Source organism: Pelobates fuscus, chromosome 3 (genome assembly GCF_036172605.1).
Source record: "Pelobates fuscus isolate aPelFus1 chromosome 3, aPelFus1.pri, whole genome shotgun sequence".
In the NCBI taxonomy this organism is placed as follows: domain Eukaryota; kingdom Metazoa; phylum Chordata; class Amphibia; order Anura; family Pelobatidae; genus Pelobates; species Pelobates fuscus.
In genome coordinates, this window is record NC_086319.1 from 329,106,072 (window position 1) to 329,120,415 (window position 14,344).

The 14,344-nt window shown below is 43.1% G+C and overlaps 2 protein-coding genes across 3 annotated transcripts in view; one reads left to right on the forward strand and one right to left on the reverse strand.

The window, feature by feature from the left end:
* Positions 1 to 8,366, reverse strand: part of DTWD1 (DTW domain containing 1) — a 33,247-nt gene extending 24,881 nt beyond the window's left edge. The window contains exon 1 of one of the 2 annotated variants that reach the window (XM_063445679.1): positions 8,271 to 8,366. In XM_063445679.1, the coding sequence (XP_063301749.1) occupies positions 8,271 to 8,288 (18 nt within the window). In that variant the 5' untranslated portion in view covers positions 8,289 to 8,366. The remainder of the gene's footprint in view (positions 1 to 8,270) is intronic. The other variant, XM_063445680.1, reaches the window with a different exon arrangement.
* Positions 8,367 to 9,232: 866 nt separating this feature from the next.
* FAM227B (family with sequence similarity 227 member B) overlaps positions 9,233 to 14,344 on the forward strand; it is a 342,090-nt gene continuing 336,978 nt past the window's right edge. Inside the window, exon 1 of the mRNA XM_063446303.1 lies at positions 9,233 to 9,275. The gene's annotated coding sequence lies outside the window, so the exon portion shown is untranslated. The remainder of the gene's footprint in view (positions 9,276 to 14,344) is intronic.

A 14,344-nucleotide genomic window follows, 5' to 3' on the forward strand; every position in this document is an offset into this window, starting at 1 on the left:
GTGGTGAGGAGGAGCGCTCCGTGGTGAGGAGGAGCGCTCCGTGGTGAGGAGGAGCGCTCCGTGGTAAGGGGAGCGCTCCGTGGTAAGGGGGAGCGCTCTGTGGTAAGGGGGAGCGCTCTGTGGTAAGGGGGAGCGCTCTGTGGTAAGGGGGAGCGCTCTGTGGTAAGGGGAGCGCTCTGTGGTAAGGGGAGCGCTCTGTGGTAAGGGGGAGCGCTCTGTGGTGAGGAGGAGCACTCTGTGGTGAGGAGGAGCACTCTGCGGTGAGGAGGAGCGCTCTGCAGTGAGGAGGAGCGCTCTGCGGTGAGGAGGAGCGCTCTGCGGTGAGGAGGAGCGATCTATGTTAGGGAGGAGCAGCCCCAGCAATGCTGTTGGTTCTTCATAATAATAAGTAGGGAGTGAGTTGGAGAGGAGCTGATCTTTGGCAATGGGCGGAGCTTAGGCAAAGTTCCATTTCAGTTAATTTACCCACAATGCTCAAGTGGAAAGCATCCCACAGAGCGGCAAACTGCGGACATCATGGACAGAGTACAACAAAATGGCAGCACCCAGGTACTGAGATCTGGTGCAAGGCAGAAAATATAACAAATATAAAGGCACGGGAGCTGGGAGTATAATCATTAAGATACCATAATAGGGAAAGGGAAATCAATAGAAAAAGAAAAGAAAAATGACAGGACCAATTTCACACACACAGAAATATATATATATTTTGCAACAAGTAATCTTTTATTGAGCAGAATAAATAATATTATGCAACATGTAGAAAAGTGCAATATTTAAAGTGGACACGCAGGTCCGAGCAGTGAAAGCAATACGATTATAGTATTCACCAAGCATGGCAAACATGCGGCCCACAATGAATATTTTTGCGGCCCGCCTGCGCTGAGGCCGCTTTCAGCTGTGGCTGCGACCAGCCGCAAGACAGGAAACATATTTCCTTATTCTTGCTCTCCCGGCCACAAGGGGGCAGAGTGGCTGTGTGTCTGCTGAGCAGACCAGACAAGACACTCCCCCTTCCCTCCTGCTCACAGTGACAGAGGAGCGCCTGACCTGCTAGAGCAGGGCTGGAGCTGGAGCACGGACAGCAAATTGTAAGGTAGGAGAAGAGGGGCCTGGGAGTGGTGTATTAATTTGAGGGAGGGAGGGTGCCAGTGTATTAATTTGAGGGAAGGGGGGGGGACAGTTTATTTATTTGAGGGAGGGCAGTGTATTAAATTGGGGAGGGGTGGCAGTGTATTAATGGGAAGGAGGGAGCAGTGTATTAATTTGAGGAAGTCAGGGGGCCAGTGTATTAAATTGGGGGGAAGGGGCAGTGTACTTGAAGGGAGGAAGGGGGCAGTGTATTTATTTGAGGAAGGGAGGGGGCCAGTGTATTCATTTGAGGGAGGAAGGAGGCCAGTGTATTAATTTGAGAGAGGAAGGGGGCAGTGTATTAATATGAGGAAGTCAGGGGGCCTGTGTATTAAAATGAGGAAGTCAGGGGGCCTGTGTATTAAATTGGGGAGAAGGGGCAGTGTACTTATTTTAGGAAGGGAGGGGGCCAGTGTATTAATTTGAGGGAGGAAGGAGGCCAGTGTATTAATTTGAAGGAGGAAGGGGGCAGTGTATTAATTTGAGGGTGGGAGCAGTGTATTAATATGAGGAAGTCAGGGGGCCTGTGTATTAAATTGGGGAGAAGGGGCAGTGTACTTATTTGAGGAAGGGAGGGGGCCAGTGTATTCATTTGAGGGAGGAAGGGGGCAGTGTATTCATTTGAGGGAGGAAGGGGGCAGTGTATTCATTTGAGGGAGGAAGGAGGCCAGTGTATTAATTTGAAGGAGGAAGGGGGCAGTGTATTCATTTGAGGGAGGAAGGAGGCCAGTGTATTCATTTGAGGGAGGAAGGAGGCCAGTGTATTCATTTGAGGGAGGAAGGAGGCCAGTGTATTCATTTGAGGGAGGAAGGAGGCCAGTGTATTCATTTGAGGGAGGAAGGAGGCCAGTGTATTTATTTGAGGGAGGAAGGAGGCCAGTGTATTAATTTGAGGGAGGAAGGAGGCCAGTGTATTAATTTGAAGGAGGAAGGAGGCCAGTGTATTAATTTGAAGGAGGAAGGGGGCAGTGTATTAATTTGAAGGAGGAAGGGGGCAGTGTATTAATTTGAGAGAGGAAGGGGGCAGTGTAGTAATTTGAGGAAGTCAGGGGGCCTGTGTATTAAATTGGGGAGAAGGGGCAGTGTACTTATTTGAGGAAGGGAGAGGGCCAGTGTATTAATTTGAGGGAGGAAGGGGGCCAGTGTATTAATTTGAGGGAGGAAGGGGGCCAGTGTATTAATTTGAGGGAGGAAGGGGGCCAGTGTATTCATTTGAGGGAGGAAGGAGGCCAGTGTATTCATTTGAGGGAGGAAGGAGGCCAGTGTATTCATTTGAGGGAGGAAGGAGGCCAGTGTATTCATTTGAGGGAGGAAGGAGGCCAGTGTATTCATTTGAGGGAGGAAGGAGGCCAGTGTATTCATTTGAGGGAGGAAGGGGGCCATTGTATTAATTTGAGGGAGGAAGGGGGCCAGTGTATTCATTTGAGGGAGGAAGGGGGCAGTGTAGTAATTTGAGGGTGGGAGCAGTGTATTAATATGAGGAAGTCAGGGGGCCTGTGTATTAAATTGGGGAGAAGGGGCAGTGTACTTGAAGGAAGGAGGGGGCAGTGTATTTATTTGAGGAAGGGAGGGGGCCAGTGTATTAATTTGAGGGAGGAAGGGGGCCAGTGTATTAATTTGAGGGAGGAAGGGGGCCAGCGTATTAATTTGAGGGAGGAAGGGGGCCAGTGTATTAATTTGAGGGAGGAAGGGGGCCAGTGTATTAATTTGAGGAAGGGGGCCAGTGTATTAATTTGAGGATGGGGGCCAGTGTATTAATTTGAGGATGGGGGCCAGTGTATTAATTTGAGGATGGGGGCCAGTGTATTAATTTGAGGATGGGGGCCAGTGTATTAATTTGAGGATGGGGGCCAGTGTATTAATTTGAGGATGGGGGCCAGTGTATTAATTTGAGGATGGGGGCCAGTGTATTAATTTGAGGATGGGGGCCAGTGTATTAATTTGAGGATGGGGGCCAGTGTATTAATTTGAGGATGGGGGCCAGTGTATTAATTTGAGGATTGGGGCAGAGTACTAATTTGAGAGAGGGCCAGTGTATTAATTTGATGAAGAAAGGGGGCCATTGTATTAATTTGATGGAGAAAGGGGGCCATTGTATTAATTTGATGGAGAAAGGCGGCCATTGTATTAATTTGAGGGAGGAGGGGGGCAGTGTATTTAAAGGAAGGAGGGAGCAGTGTATCAATTTGAGGGAGGTATGGGGCCAGTTATTAATTTGAGGGAAGGAGGGGGCCACTGTATTGGAGTGGTGGTTGGGGGGGGGGGGGGCAGTGTATTAATTTAAGAGAGGGAAAGGACAGTGTATTAACTTGGGGGAGGGAGGGGCCAGTGTATTAATGGGAGGGAGGGGGCAGTATATTAATGGGAGGGAGGGGGCAGTATATTAATGGAAGGGATGGGGCAGTATATTAATGGAAGGGATGGGGCAGTATATTAATGGGAGGGATGGGGCAGTATATTAATGGGAGGGAGGGTGTCAGTGTATTCAATTGAGGAGAAGGGGCAGTGTACTTGAAGGAAGGAGGGGGCCAGTGTATTTATTTATTTGAGGGAGGGAGGGGGCCAGTGTATTACAGTGGTGGGGGTAGTGTGTTAACTTAGGGGTAGGGAGGGCAGTGTATTAAAGTGGAGTGGGGGCAGTCTATTCAATTAGAGCGGAGAGAGGAGGGGGCAATGTATTAGATTGGGTAAAGGGGGCAGTGTATTGTATTTGTGGGCTGTGTATTAGAATGGGAAGAGGGGCAGTGTGTTAGATTGGGTCTGCATGGAGGAGCTGAACGCTCCCCATGGAGATGCTGTTTGGCCGTGCAGCTTTTTGCCACACATGTACAATAGCCTCCCAATGCTTTCCTATGGGAAAGCATTGGATTGGCTGAGATCATCAAGTTTGATAATCTCAGCCAAAGTGAAGAACATACTCCTAGAACTTCAAAATAAACAAGATTATGCAATTAGTTTTTTTACAAGTGTGCAACGGCATACATTCACCACTTCAGTCCCATTACCAAACTTTTCTTAATATGTCAACCAACTGAAACGTTGGTTATATGCAAATGCACATCTCCTTAAAATAAATTTGCTCTTTTGTTTACTTTGAAGCCCTACAAGCATGAGGACGTCCAGAGTCGGGCAACTTTTTATATTGTACTTTTCAAAATAAACCTAAGTTTCTATGTAAACTTTTGCTTTTATGCGGCCCACATAAATGTACACCTTGTTTATTTGACCCATCTTAGCCTTTGAGTTTGACATGCTTCCTGAAAAAAAATAAAAATTATATAGATTCCTTATTCGTGGCTATACCTTCCAGCTTGAAATGCATGCAGTATCTGATATCAGACTTCTCGCGGGCGGCTCCCTTCCTATGGAATAGCCTGCCTACCGCCATCAGACTCTCCCCTAGTCTTGCATCTTTTAAGAAGTGCCTTAAAACCCATCTGTTCAGGAAAGCTTATGGCCTCCAAGACTAGCCTCTACCTTACATACCCGTCTCTTGCTCTCTCCTAAAGGGCAGCCCACCTTATTTGACTGAAAATTCCTGTCCTAATATGTTTTACACCCCACCTCCTATAGAATGTAAGCTCGATTGAGCAGGGTCCTCTTCAACCTATTGTTCCCGTACGTTTTTTTGTAATTGTCCTATTTATAGTTAAATCCCTCTCTCATAATATTGTAAAGCGCTACGGAATCTGTTGGCGCTATATAAATGGCAATAATAATAATAATAATAATAAAAAAAAAAATCACACTAATTTTTGGCGTGTGGACTGGAAGGGAGGAACTGATGTGTTCCACAGTGGAATGTATTTCAGAACCCGAGACAATTTGGTGCAAGTAGCGAGACTAACCCACTGATTGGAATTACTTTAAAAGAAGGGCTCCTTCCAGACAAGATATACTCCTGATAAAGGCACACCGACGAAAAGCGTTATATTTTCTTTTATGTTTATATTTTATTGCGGTTTTCCTGTGACATTCCTGTATTGACATTTCCTGCAGATTCATGCAACCTGTCTTACTTCTTTTAAGTACAGTCAGGTTTTAAAGTTTCGTCATTTTTATACAATATTGCACTATTTGCTGTGTTCAATATTCTCCCTTCAGAGGAGACAAGTCTGAATATATTTTACCTACTCTTCACCTTTTTATGTTACAGTATCACACTATGTATAGTTTATTTATTATTTACAGTGATCTGTGCAAAACGTTGTATCCTACATCTGTATACTCCAGCATACAGGTTGCATATTGTTTGGTGAAGAAATTACAATCTATGTTTCTTATACTAGTTTATTTATTTTTGTTTAGATTGGTTGTAGGTTTTGTTGTGGAGCAGCACGATAGAGGATTTTTTGTATGTATATATCTTTATATACACATTTTGACTTATATAGTTTTCCCTATAGTGTCCCAGTACCTATTTAGATTCAGAACCCCTACCCCTCCCCACGACTTCATCCTGAGGGGTCTCTTCCTCAATGATGATCCAATTCAATACTTCTAATAGAAGTATTGGGGACAAATTGTGCACGCGCCGTGAATGTGTCCAATCAAATGCTTCTTCTCTATGAGCATGCATTGCATGAGTATGTCAAACGTCACATGACCGAATCAAACCTGGTTATTAGTGTGGAAACACCTCTACTGGTTGTAGTGGGAGACAACCACTAGAAGCATGTTTAGCCCTGCAATGAATATATTGCCATTTTTACAAAACTAGAGCAGCTTAACTTCCTGAAGACTGATTAAATTGCCACTAAAAAGAACCCAGGCCACTTTGTTCAGATAAAGTGGTCTAGGTGCCTTTAATCAGTCTTTAGAACGTTGAGCTGCTCAGTTAGTTATAGAGAATATTACTGCTGATGGCATCCGGTCCCAGCAGTCATCCAGAAATCGGGATTTCTTTGTTGGCTAGCAGCATTCCTAGGAATCATAAACAGGGTTTATCTACCGGATATAATATCCTTGTTACACCCCAGGAAAAATGACAGAAAGTAAAAAGGTAGTTTGAAATTATTTATTCAATCATTTTAATAAAACACTGAACACTTTTAAAAGTTTCGAATTAAATAATAGGCACTTTAAAAAAGTGCTAAGCTATATTGCAAATGAATCATGCTAATTATGCTTAAAGTGAGAAAGCCATTCAGACTAATCATATATTCAAATGCTAAAAGGGGCAGTCTAAGCAATAAAACTATATTGTGCATCCGCCTATGTAAGATTCACATCATATTAAGGAAATGTGACACTTACCTGGGTCCTCCTAAAAGCATGTTAGTGAAAATTTATCTTCTGCATTATATATTAATTTTATTTAAATTTGGACAGCAATTTAGTTTTGCTAAAAAAAAAAAATGTTTTCTGCAGCATTACCCCTTTATCGTAGCCACACTTTCAAAAAAATCGTATTAATTGTAAACATCCTGTGTTTGTTCCTTGATGCCCCATATCTAAAGTGACACCATGGAATGGTCGGTATCAGCACAGCGCGTGCAAATCAGTAGTCATACTCAGGGCTATCAGTCTATGGTATAGTGCAGGGATAGGCAACCTTCAGCACTCAAGATGTTGTGGACTACATCCCCCATAATGCTCTGACACCCATAAAGCTGGCAAAGCATCATGGGAGGTGTAGTCCAAAACATTGAGAGTGCCGAAGGTTACCTATGCCTGGTATAGTGCATCAAAAGTGCTCGTGCAGCATGCACACCAGGATGGCATTGTACCCATTACTGGACATATCCACTCTTTGTAAATACCCTTAGTGGCTTACCACCCTACAGTCCTAGACTCATTGTTGGAAGTTATATACAAGTCCAAAATCTATCAAAAGCACTTTTTCTTAAATGGGAAAAAAGAGAGATACACACTTTACATGTAAAGCATTTCAGCAAGCTAAAGTGCTTTAGTATACAGTGTATTTCACCATCACCACCGTGATAGAGGTGTCATCACCCAGACCAGAACTGGCTAAAGTCAATTCTGTGCAAAGTTTGTTGCACAGAATGAGAGTCACTGATGCTCTAAGCCAATTAATACTGACCCCCGCGCATTTAGACTTCTGCAGATGTATGTTACTGGACCACCAGGAAGCATCGGAGCCTGGTGAAAACCCAGATGAGGGGACAAACTGTTGCTAAATGGTATTCCCATTACCAGGGAACTGGGCTAAGGTACTTCTGGCATCATAACCACTACAGCAGGCTCTAGTCGTCATTATGCTTGGAGTACTCCTTTAAATTGAGCTGGTGTCCAGAGTTATTCTGAAGTGACTCGTTACGTAGCTTTGTATTCCTGGCACTATAGTATCCCTTTAAATCAAAGCAACTCTATGAGGAATGTTCAGCACGTCTCCATGCAGAGCGTGGAGACGCTTAAAGTCAGACCTGCACACCCAGGAAGAACCTCTAGTGCAAGGATATGTAACCTTTGGCACTCCAGATGTTGTGGACTACATCCCCCCATAATGCTCTTACACCCACAATGCTGACAAAGCATCATGGGAGGTGTAGTCCTAAACATCTGGAGTGCCGAAGGTTGCCTATGTCTGCTCTAGTGGCTGGCTGAGTGACTGGCACTAGAGGTGTTACTAGGCAGCAATGTAAACATTGCTTTTCTATGAAAAGCCTGCAGGGACAGACTATACACACTATAACAACTACATTAAGCTGTAGTTCTGGTGACTATAATGTCCCTTTAACGTAGTAAATATTTTGCACAGAGTGTCTTCAGGAAGGTAAATTAATGACAGAAGCATTTATTAGGACCAAGTCTTCTATTAGGGAATAGTGAGAAGTGAAATTCACAAGAGCGTTCTAAACGTTTTGCTAATAAAAGGAAGAAAACGGAAGTATAATCTAGAACACATTCTGCAGAACCTCTAGCCATACATGAATAGGGCACGTTGGAAGGACTCAAACAATTACCATAATAAACTGGGCTGTCCTTAAAGTTTACATTAGCCTAGAACGGTTATGCACTACTCCGGAAAGCTACATTGCATAGTTTATAAACATTACAATATGCCACTTTATTGCTGAATACTGCAGGCTCCATAGTTTGACTAACGGTGTGCTATTTCAGCCTGTGATCACCCTGTCCTATACAAACACCCATCAACGTGGCTGCTTCCTCACCTTTGTGTGCAGCACCATGCCGGGTTTTATGAGTGAAGCTCAGCGTGCAGTGCTAGCAGTCCAGGCCCACAGTATACAGGAAGAGGCTGGCACAGGATCGGGCGGAGTCTCAGTGAGTCTTGGTTCGCGCACACTGCCCTGCTCGGTTATTCTCTCCCAAACACTGTGCTTAGTATCTTTGGCAGTGGCTGCCATCAGCTTTATAGATTACTGACGTGTTGTGTTATTGAAAAAGCATCCTTTATTTTAAAACAACTTTAATAAACTATTACTCTACGTAGGTTTAACCCCATGCATGACACTGAATGCATTAGTTCCTCCTTTATAATCATGTTAAAAGGAATGTCGCATTTATTTCTGATGTATTGTGTAAAATATATCAGCCTGTTTTATTACTGTATCTGGGAGGGAGGGGGAGGGGATAGACATGCAGCTTTACTTATGTGACCTTTGGGGGAAAGAATATTCTCATTCCCACGATTTTTTCCCTGACAGTTTATATGTTACAAACAAGACTATGATTTGTGATCGATTTGTACAAAAAATCTGCACAATCATTACTTAACCTATCATTTTGGGGGCTGGTTGGGTTGGCATGTTTTATATTGGGAACATTTGGTAAATAGTGCAGATTTTGGAATATGCTTTTTTTTAAAACTTAAATTAAAGCTTGAAAGAAGCTTTCATTCTGCGTTTTTATTATATCTTTTGAAATAAAAAATACAATGGCACCATTTTAAATCATATTTGCATTCAAAGCTTTATGTTTACGGTTGCACCATTGTAGCCAGATTCAAACAAGCTCAGTATGATTAATCTCAATAATTTAGACAGGAAAATCTGATTAAAAAACATTATTGTAATTTTTGCTAGTCACTTTCCACAAGGGAGGGGACAGCTTTAAGTGTGACACCATGAAGCATGCAACCATGTTACCATGGGTGACAGTAAACACATCGTTGTAAATCTGGAGAAGTTGGTGCTTGGTGCTTGTAAGTGGAACAGGTACTTTTCCAAAAGTATACAATCCCCCCACACTCAGTCCCATGTAAAGACATTTTATCATATACACACAATACATTATTTCATATATAAATATAGAGCTGTGACACAGCATGTGTTTTCATTCTCACAGAGAGATTTGTCATGTAACGTGAATCTGCGTGCTTTTTACATTTTGCAATCTCTCCAGAAGATAGGTAGCCTGCATTTTGAACAGTGTTTTTGTTGTTGTTTTTGTCAGGTAACAATTAATTTCATTATTATATTCTGCAAATACAGCCTAATTATGTAACTGTTGGCATATGCACTTGTAAATCAATTCATGTTTTGCAAGTCACTTTGCTAAATCAAACCTTTTATTTTCTGTAAAGCGTTTCTTGTTGTATTTACCACTATTGTATTATTGACTTTTACATATTACGGTAGCTACCTTTCACTAGATGGGGTTTAATCACCATATCATAAACCAAATTGAAATATTTAGGTACAAACAGGCAGACTCGGTCATTGTTATATTTGTATACCTTGCTTTGCTGATTGTGAGATTTTATGATTTATTTTTTGTAATATTTATTTTTGCAGTGCATCGTTCATGTCATACACTGTACAGCAAGAGTATAGTAAAAGGGTGAATATACATGAGTGTTACATGAGAGAAACATTGCACTTTTTTTTTATATAACAAGAGAACTCTAGGCTAAGTAGCATTGAAGATTACAGTACATAAGGTTGCAAGCAAGGAGTTTACCAACTTAATTTCTAGGATACCAAAAATGCACAAAATGTGATAATGAGATGTGTAGTTTAATTTCTGGCATATATGTGTGTATGGTGACATATCAGGGTTCTTTAGATGCGTTGTGCCTGCATAGTCATGAGGGACCTTATCGGTGGGAGAGTTAGTGAGTAGAAATACGCCAGTCTTCACCGTCTAGTACTTTAAGTAATAGAGTGTGTGTGGTATAGTTCTATACATTGAGAAGGAGTACCCCTAACCAAGGCAGCAACGGGGGGAGCAGAGGGATGTTAAAGGTATTTGCTATTCTTGAGAAATAGTCTTGAGAAACACGCTAGGTTTGATGACCCTAGGTGATAATGCTGCTATGATGAAACATTAGTTGAGCATTTTATATCATGAAGTAGTATGGAGAGTAACAAGAAAAGGAAAACAAAACTTTGATGCAAGGAAATATAACATTAGCGTATTTAAAACTTTCAAACAGGTTGCCTGGGCGGGATGTATACTTCCAACAGCTATGTATACATCTGTCATAAGATACTCTGGCCCTTTTTACACAGTCACAATTTTGCTGCCTGGGAACTTCGAGCTCTCGGGACAAAGGGGGTTATATGTTTGGGATCCTAAGTCTCTGTGGTTTGGCCGGAATTTGAGGTCCTCAGCCCCAGCCCTGAGAGAAAGGTAGGAGCTTCTTCCATGGATGAGATAGAAACATAGAATGTGACGGCAGATAAGAACCATTCGGCCCATCTAGTCTGCCCAATTTTCTAAATACTTTCATTAGTCCCTGGCCTTATCTTATAGTTAGGATAGCCTTATGCCTATCCCACGCATGCTTAAACTCCTTTACTGTGTTAACCTCTACCACTTCAGCTGGAAGACTATTCCATGCATCCACTACCCTCTCAGTAAAGTAATACTTCCTGATATTATTTTTAAACCTTTGTCCCTCTAATTCAAGACTATGTCCTCTTGTTGTGGTAGTTTTTCTTATTTTAAATATAGTCTCCTCCTTTACTGTGTTGATTCCCTTTATGTATTTAAATGTTTTTATCATATCCCCCTGTCTCCTCTTTCCGCCAAGCTATACATGTTAAGATCCTTTAACCTTTCCTGGTAAGTTTTATCCTGAAATCCATGAACCAGTTTAGTAGCCCTTCTTTGAACTCTCTCTAAGGTATCAATATCCTTCTGAAGATATGGTCTCCAGTACTGTGTTCAGTACTCCAAGTGAGGTCTCACCAGTGTTCTGTACAATGGCATGAGCACTTCCCTCTTTCTACTGCTAATACCTCTCCCTATACAACCAAGCATTCTGCTAGCATTGTATGTATGTGGCTTTATTGTGCTGCACTGTCAGGCATCTTCCTGTCCCCCACCTGTAGGCCATGCCTGCAGTTTGCAATCGGCTTGTGACCGGACCAAAGGCCTTTCGCCAGAGGAGTGTGCTTTTTGTTAGGTCTTGGAAGAATGTTAGTGATGCATCCTCAAAGGCCAAAAGGGGTTTTTCCTTTGAGTGTCGACATTATTTGGATTTTCTCAGGGACCATCAGGCACCTTAAAATAACATCCTGAGCCATATTGGGTGGCAATTTGAAGTTTCCGGGTAGGCGATATATCCCATCTAAGGACAGTTTTTTGGCCACGGCGTGGGGCAGTATGATTGCCAGTAAGCATCTTATGTAGTGAGGTAATTCCTCCCCTAAGATTGCCACAGGGATTCCCCGTATTTTGATATGTGTGCAGCGTTTACAATGTTCCATGGCTGTTACGTGGGCCGTAATGGCTCTTTGATGAGTCCAGACCCGTTTCACCGGATCCCGTAGAGTAGACAGGTACCCTGTATGTCAGAGATGTTCCCCTCTGAGGCTTTCACCCGGTCCTTGATGGCTTTTACCTCCATTTTGATGGGAGCAAGTTCCACTGCCAGCGGTTTTTGTATGTACGCCAATAGGATCTTCAGATCGTGTTTGGTGGTTGGGGTCGAGTCTATAGAGGTGTCCGGAGGTGTAACTGATGCTGTTGGAGGGTCCGGTGGGGTCTCTGGCCTGTGCTGCTTGGGCCGGAGGGTATGCAGAATGTTGTGCGGGCCCTCCGCGGTCGTAAGTAGACCTTTTTTTTTTCCGCCTTCACAAGGGACCAAGAGCCAGCCGGCCGCAAAAGCAGCTATTGGCTAAAGTAAATTAGGCACCTGCCTACTCAGATGGCAGATGCATACTCTGCCGAAATATACAGTGAAGTTGGGGGGTGCTACGAGGGAGCTCTGATTTTTGTGCTCTGGCAACAAGCTCCATTAAAGTGTATATAAAATATAATGTAAGTGTATATTAAATTCCCTCTGTACATTATTTAATTTAATTTAAAGTTATTCAAAAATATGATCCGTCCACTACCCCTCAATGAAATCCTCCGCACACAGGGTCTAATGCCATAGATTGAGTGACAAGTGGTCCTCTTGCTCCTTGTCACTGTGTTACTCCCCCAACTGGCGTTTTCCACACTTGCTGGAGGATGGGATGGGATGCACTGATGCCATTTTGCTGACGAAACGAAACCAGCATGCTTGCGTCAGTAAGGAGAGTTGCCATTCTTGGGTATGTGTTCCCAAGCAAGGCCAATCACTGTACACTCACATGCAGCCAAACCCCATATGCAATCTCACTCATCCAGCCACATACATACACACAATCACACTCAACCAACTCTACACATACATACATACATACACACTCCACCATTCCATGTACAATCACATTTAGTCACCACACACATCCATTTCAGGTATATTGCTTAGGGTAGAGCAAGGAGGGGTATTGAAGGAGGCCCCTTCCTTGATTCTTGCATCGTGGGCCTGTGGTTCCTAGTTTCACCCCTGACACCAATTATACTGAACTCCTAGAAAACAGTAAGATAAGGATACAAAAGAGAGGGATTTGGAACCAAATAGGTACTGTCCATCCTAATTAGGGACACTTGGAAAGTATGGTCTAAGACCACCTCTAGTTGCAGTCACCCAGACGCCACTAGAAGCACTTCCTGGTGCAGTCCAGCAAAGACTATATGAAGACGCCAAATGCTTCCCATACAGAATCATTAATCTAATGCATCTCTATGAAAAGATGCTGATTTGCTCAATGTGACGATTGCAGCACACACGCATTAGCACCTAATCCCAGTCCTCCCTTTGGTGAAGCATTGAACTGGCTGAAATTATCGTGATCTTTAACGTAAAAAACACTGCCTCCTCCACACACTAAATTCAGCCACCACTCACAGGCATATTCATATTCAGCCTCCCATCACGCATACTGCACTCTGCCTCCTCCACAAACTCTCACAACACTTTGCCACCACACACTCTTCAACTCACACACCACACTCAGTCTCCCTCATACGAATACAACACTCAGCCACCATGCATGAAACTTAATGCCTTCATTCAGAGAACAGAGCCCAGGGCTCCAGGAGGGGCCCAAATTTGAATACTGTCTATGGCTCTGATAAATATCAATTCAGCTTTGTGCCCAGCTTCCTGTCAATCTCCGCATAGAGAAAACATTCAGGGAAGAAGAGAAATTAAACAATGGTTCTAAATTTCAAACGTATTTGCAATGCGTGCTCTGGCGGTGCTTGAATTGATCTGGCTTGTGATGTAATTTTAATAAATCTTTAATATAATTTTAAAAGAAAACAGATCATCATGTGAAAAAAGTTAAACAAAAGTTAGTTGTTTTTTTTTTTAGGTGATTTGGAAAGTTGTATCCAGTGTTGTAGGTCAATGCCAGTTTCCCTTTAAGTATTGCTAGTATGGCCAAATAAAACTTGGCTTTCTCAGATTACCGTATTTATTAGAGTATAACGCGCAAAATTTTGTACCGATTTTTAATTTAAAATTAGGGGTGCGCGTTATACTCGAATAAATATTCGAGTGGGTGCTCCGATTATACCTCCCAGGACCGCCGGGCTCATTACAAGCCCGGCGGTCCTGCGGGGGCGGGCAGCAAGCGTTTACTCACCTCCGTGCAGCTCCTCCAGCTTCCCAGTGTAAATCTCGCAAGACCCGCGGCCGTCAGAGCTGGAGGAGCTGCACGGAGGTGAGTAAACGCTTGCTGCCCGCCCCCCCAGGACCGCCGGGCTTGTAATGAGCCCGGCGGTCGGTATTATCGGAGCATATTTATTCGAGTATAACAAGCACCCTAATTTTAGATTAAAAATCGGTATAAAATTTTATACCGATTTTTAATCGAAAATTAGGGGTGCGCGTTATACACGTGTGCGCGTTATACTCGAATAAATACGGTATATGTCAAAAGAATGGTAGCATTAAAGGGAT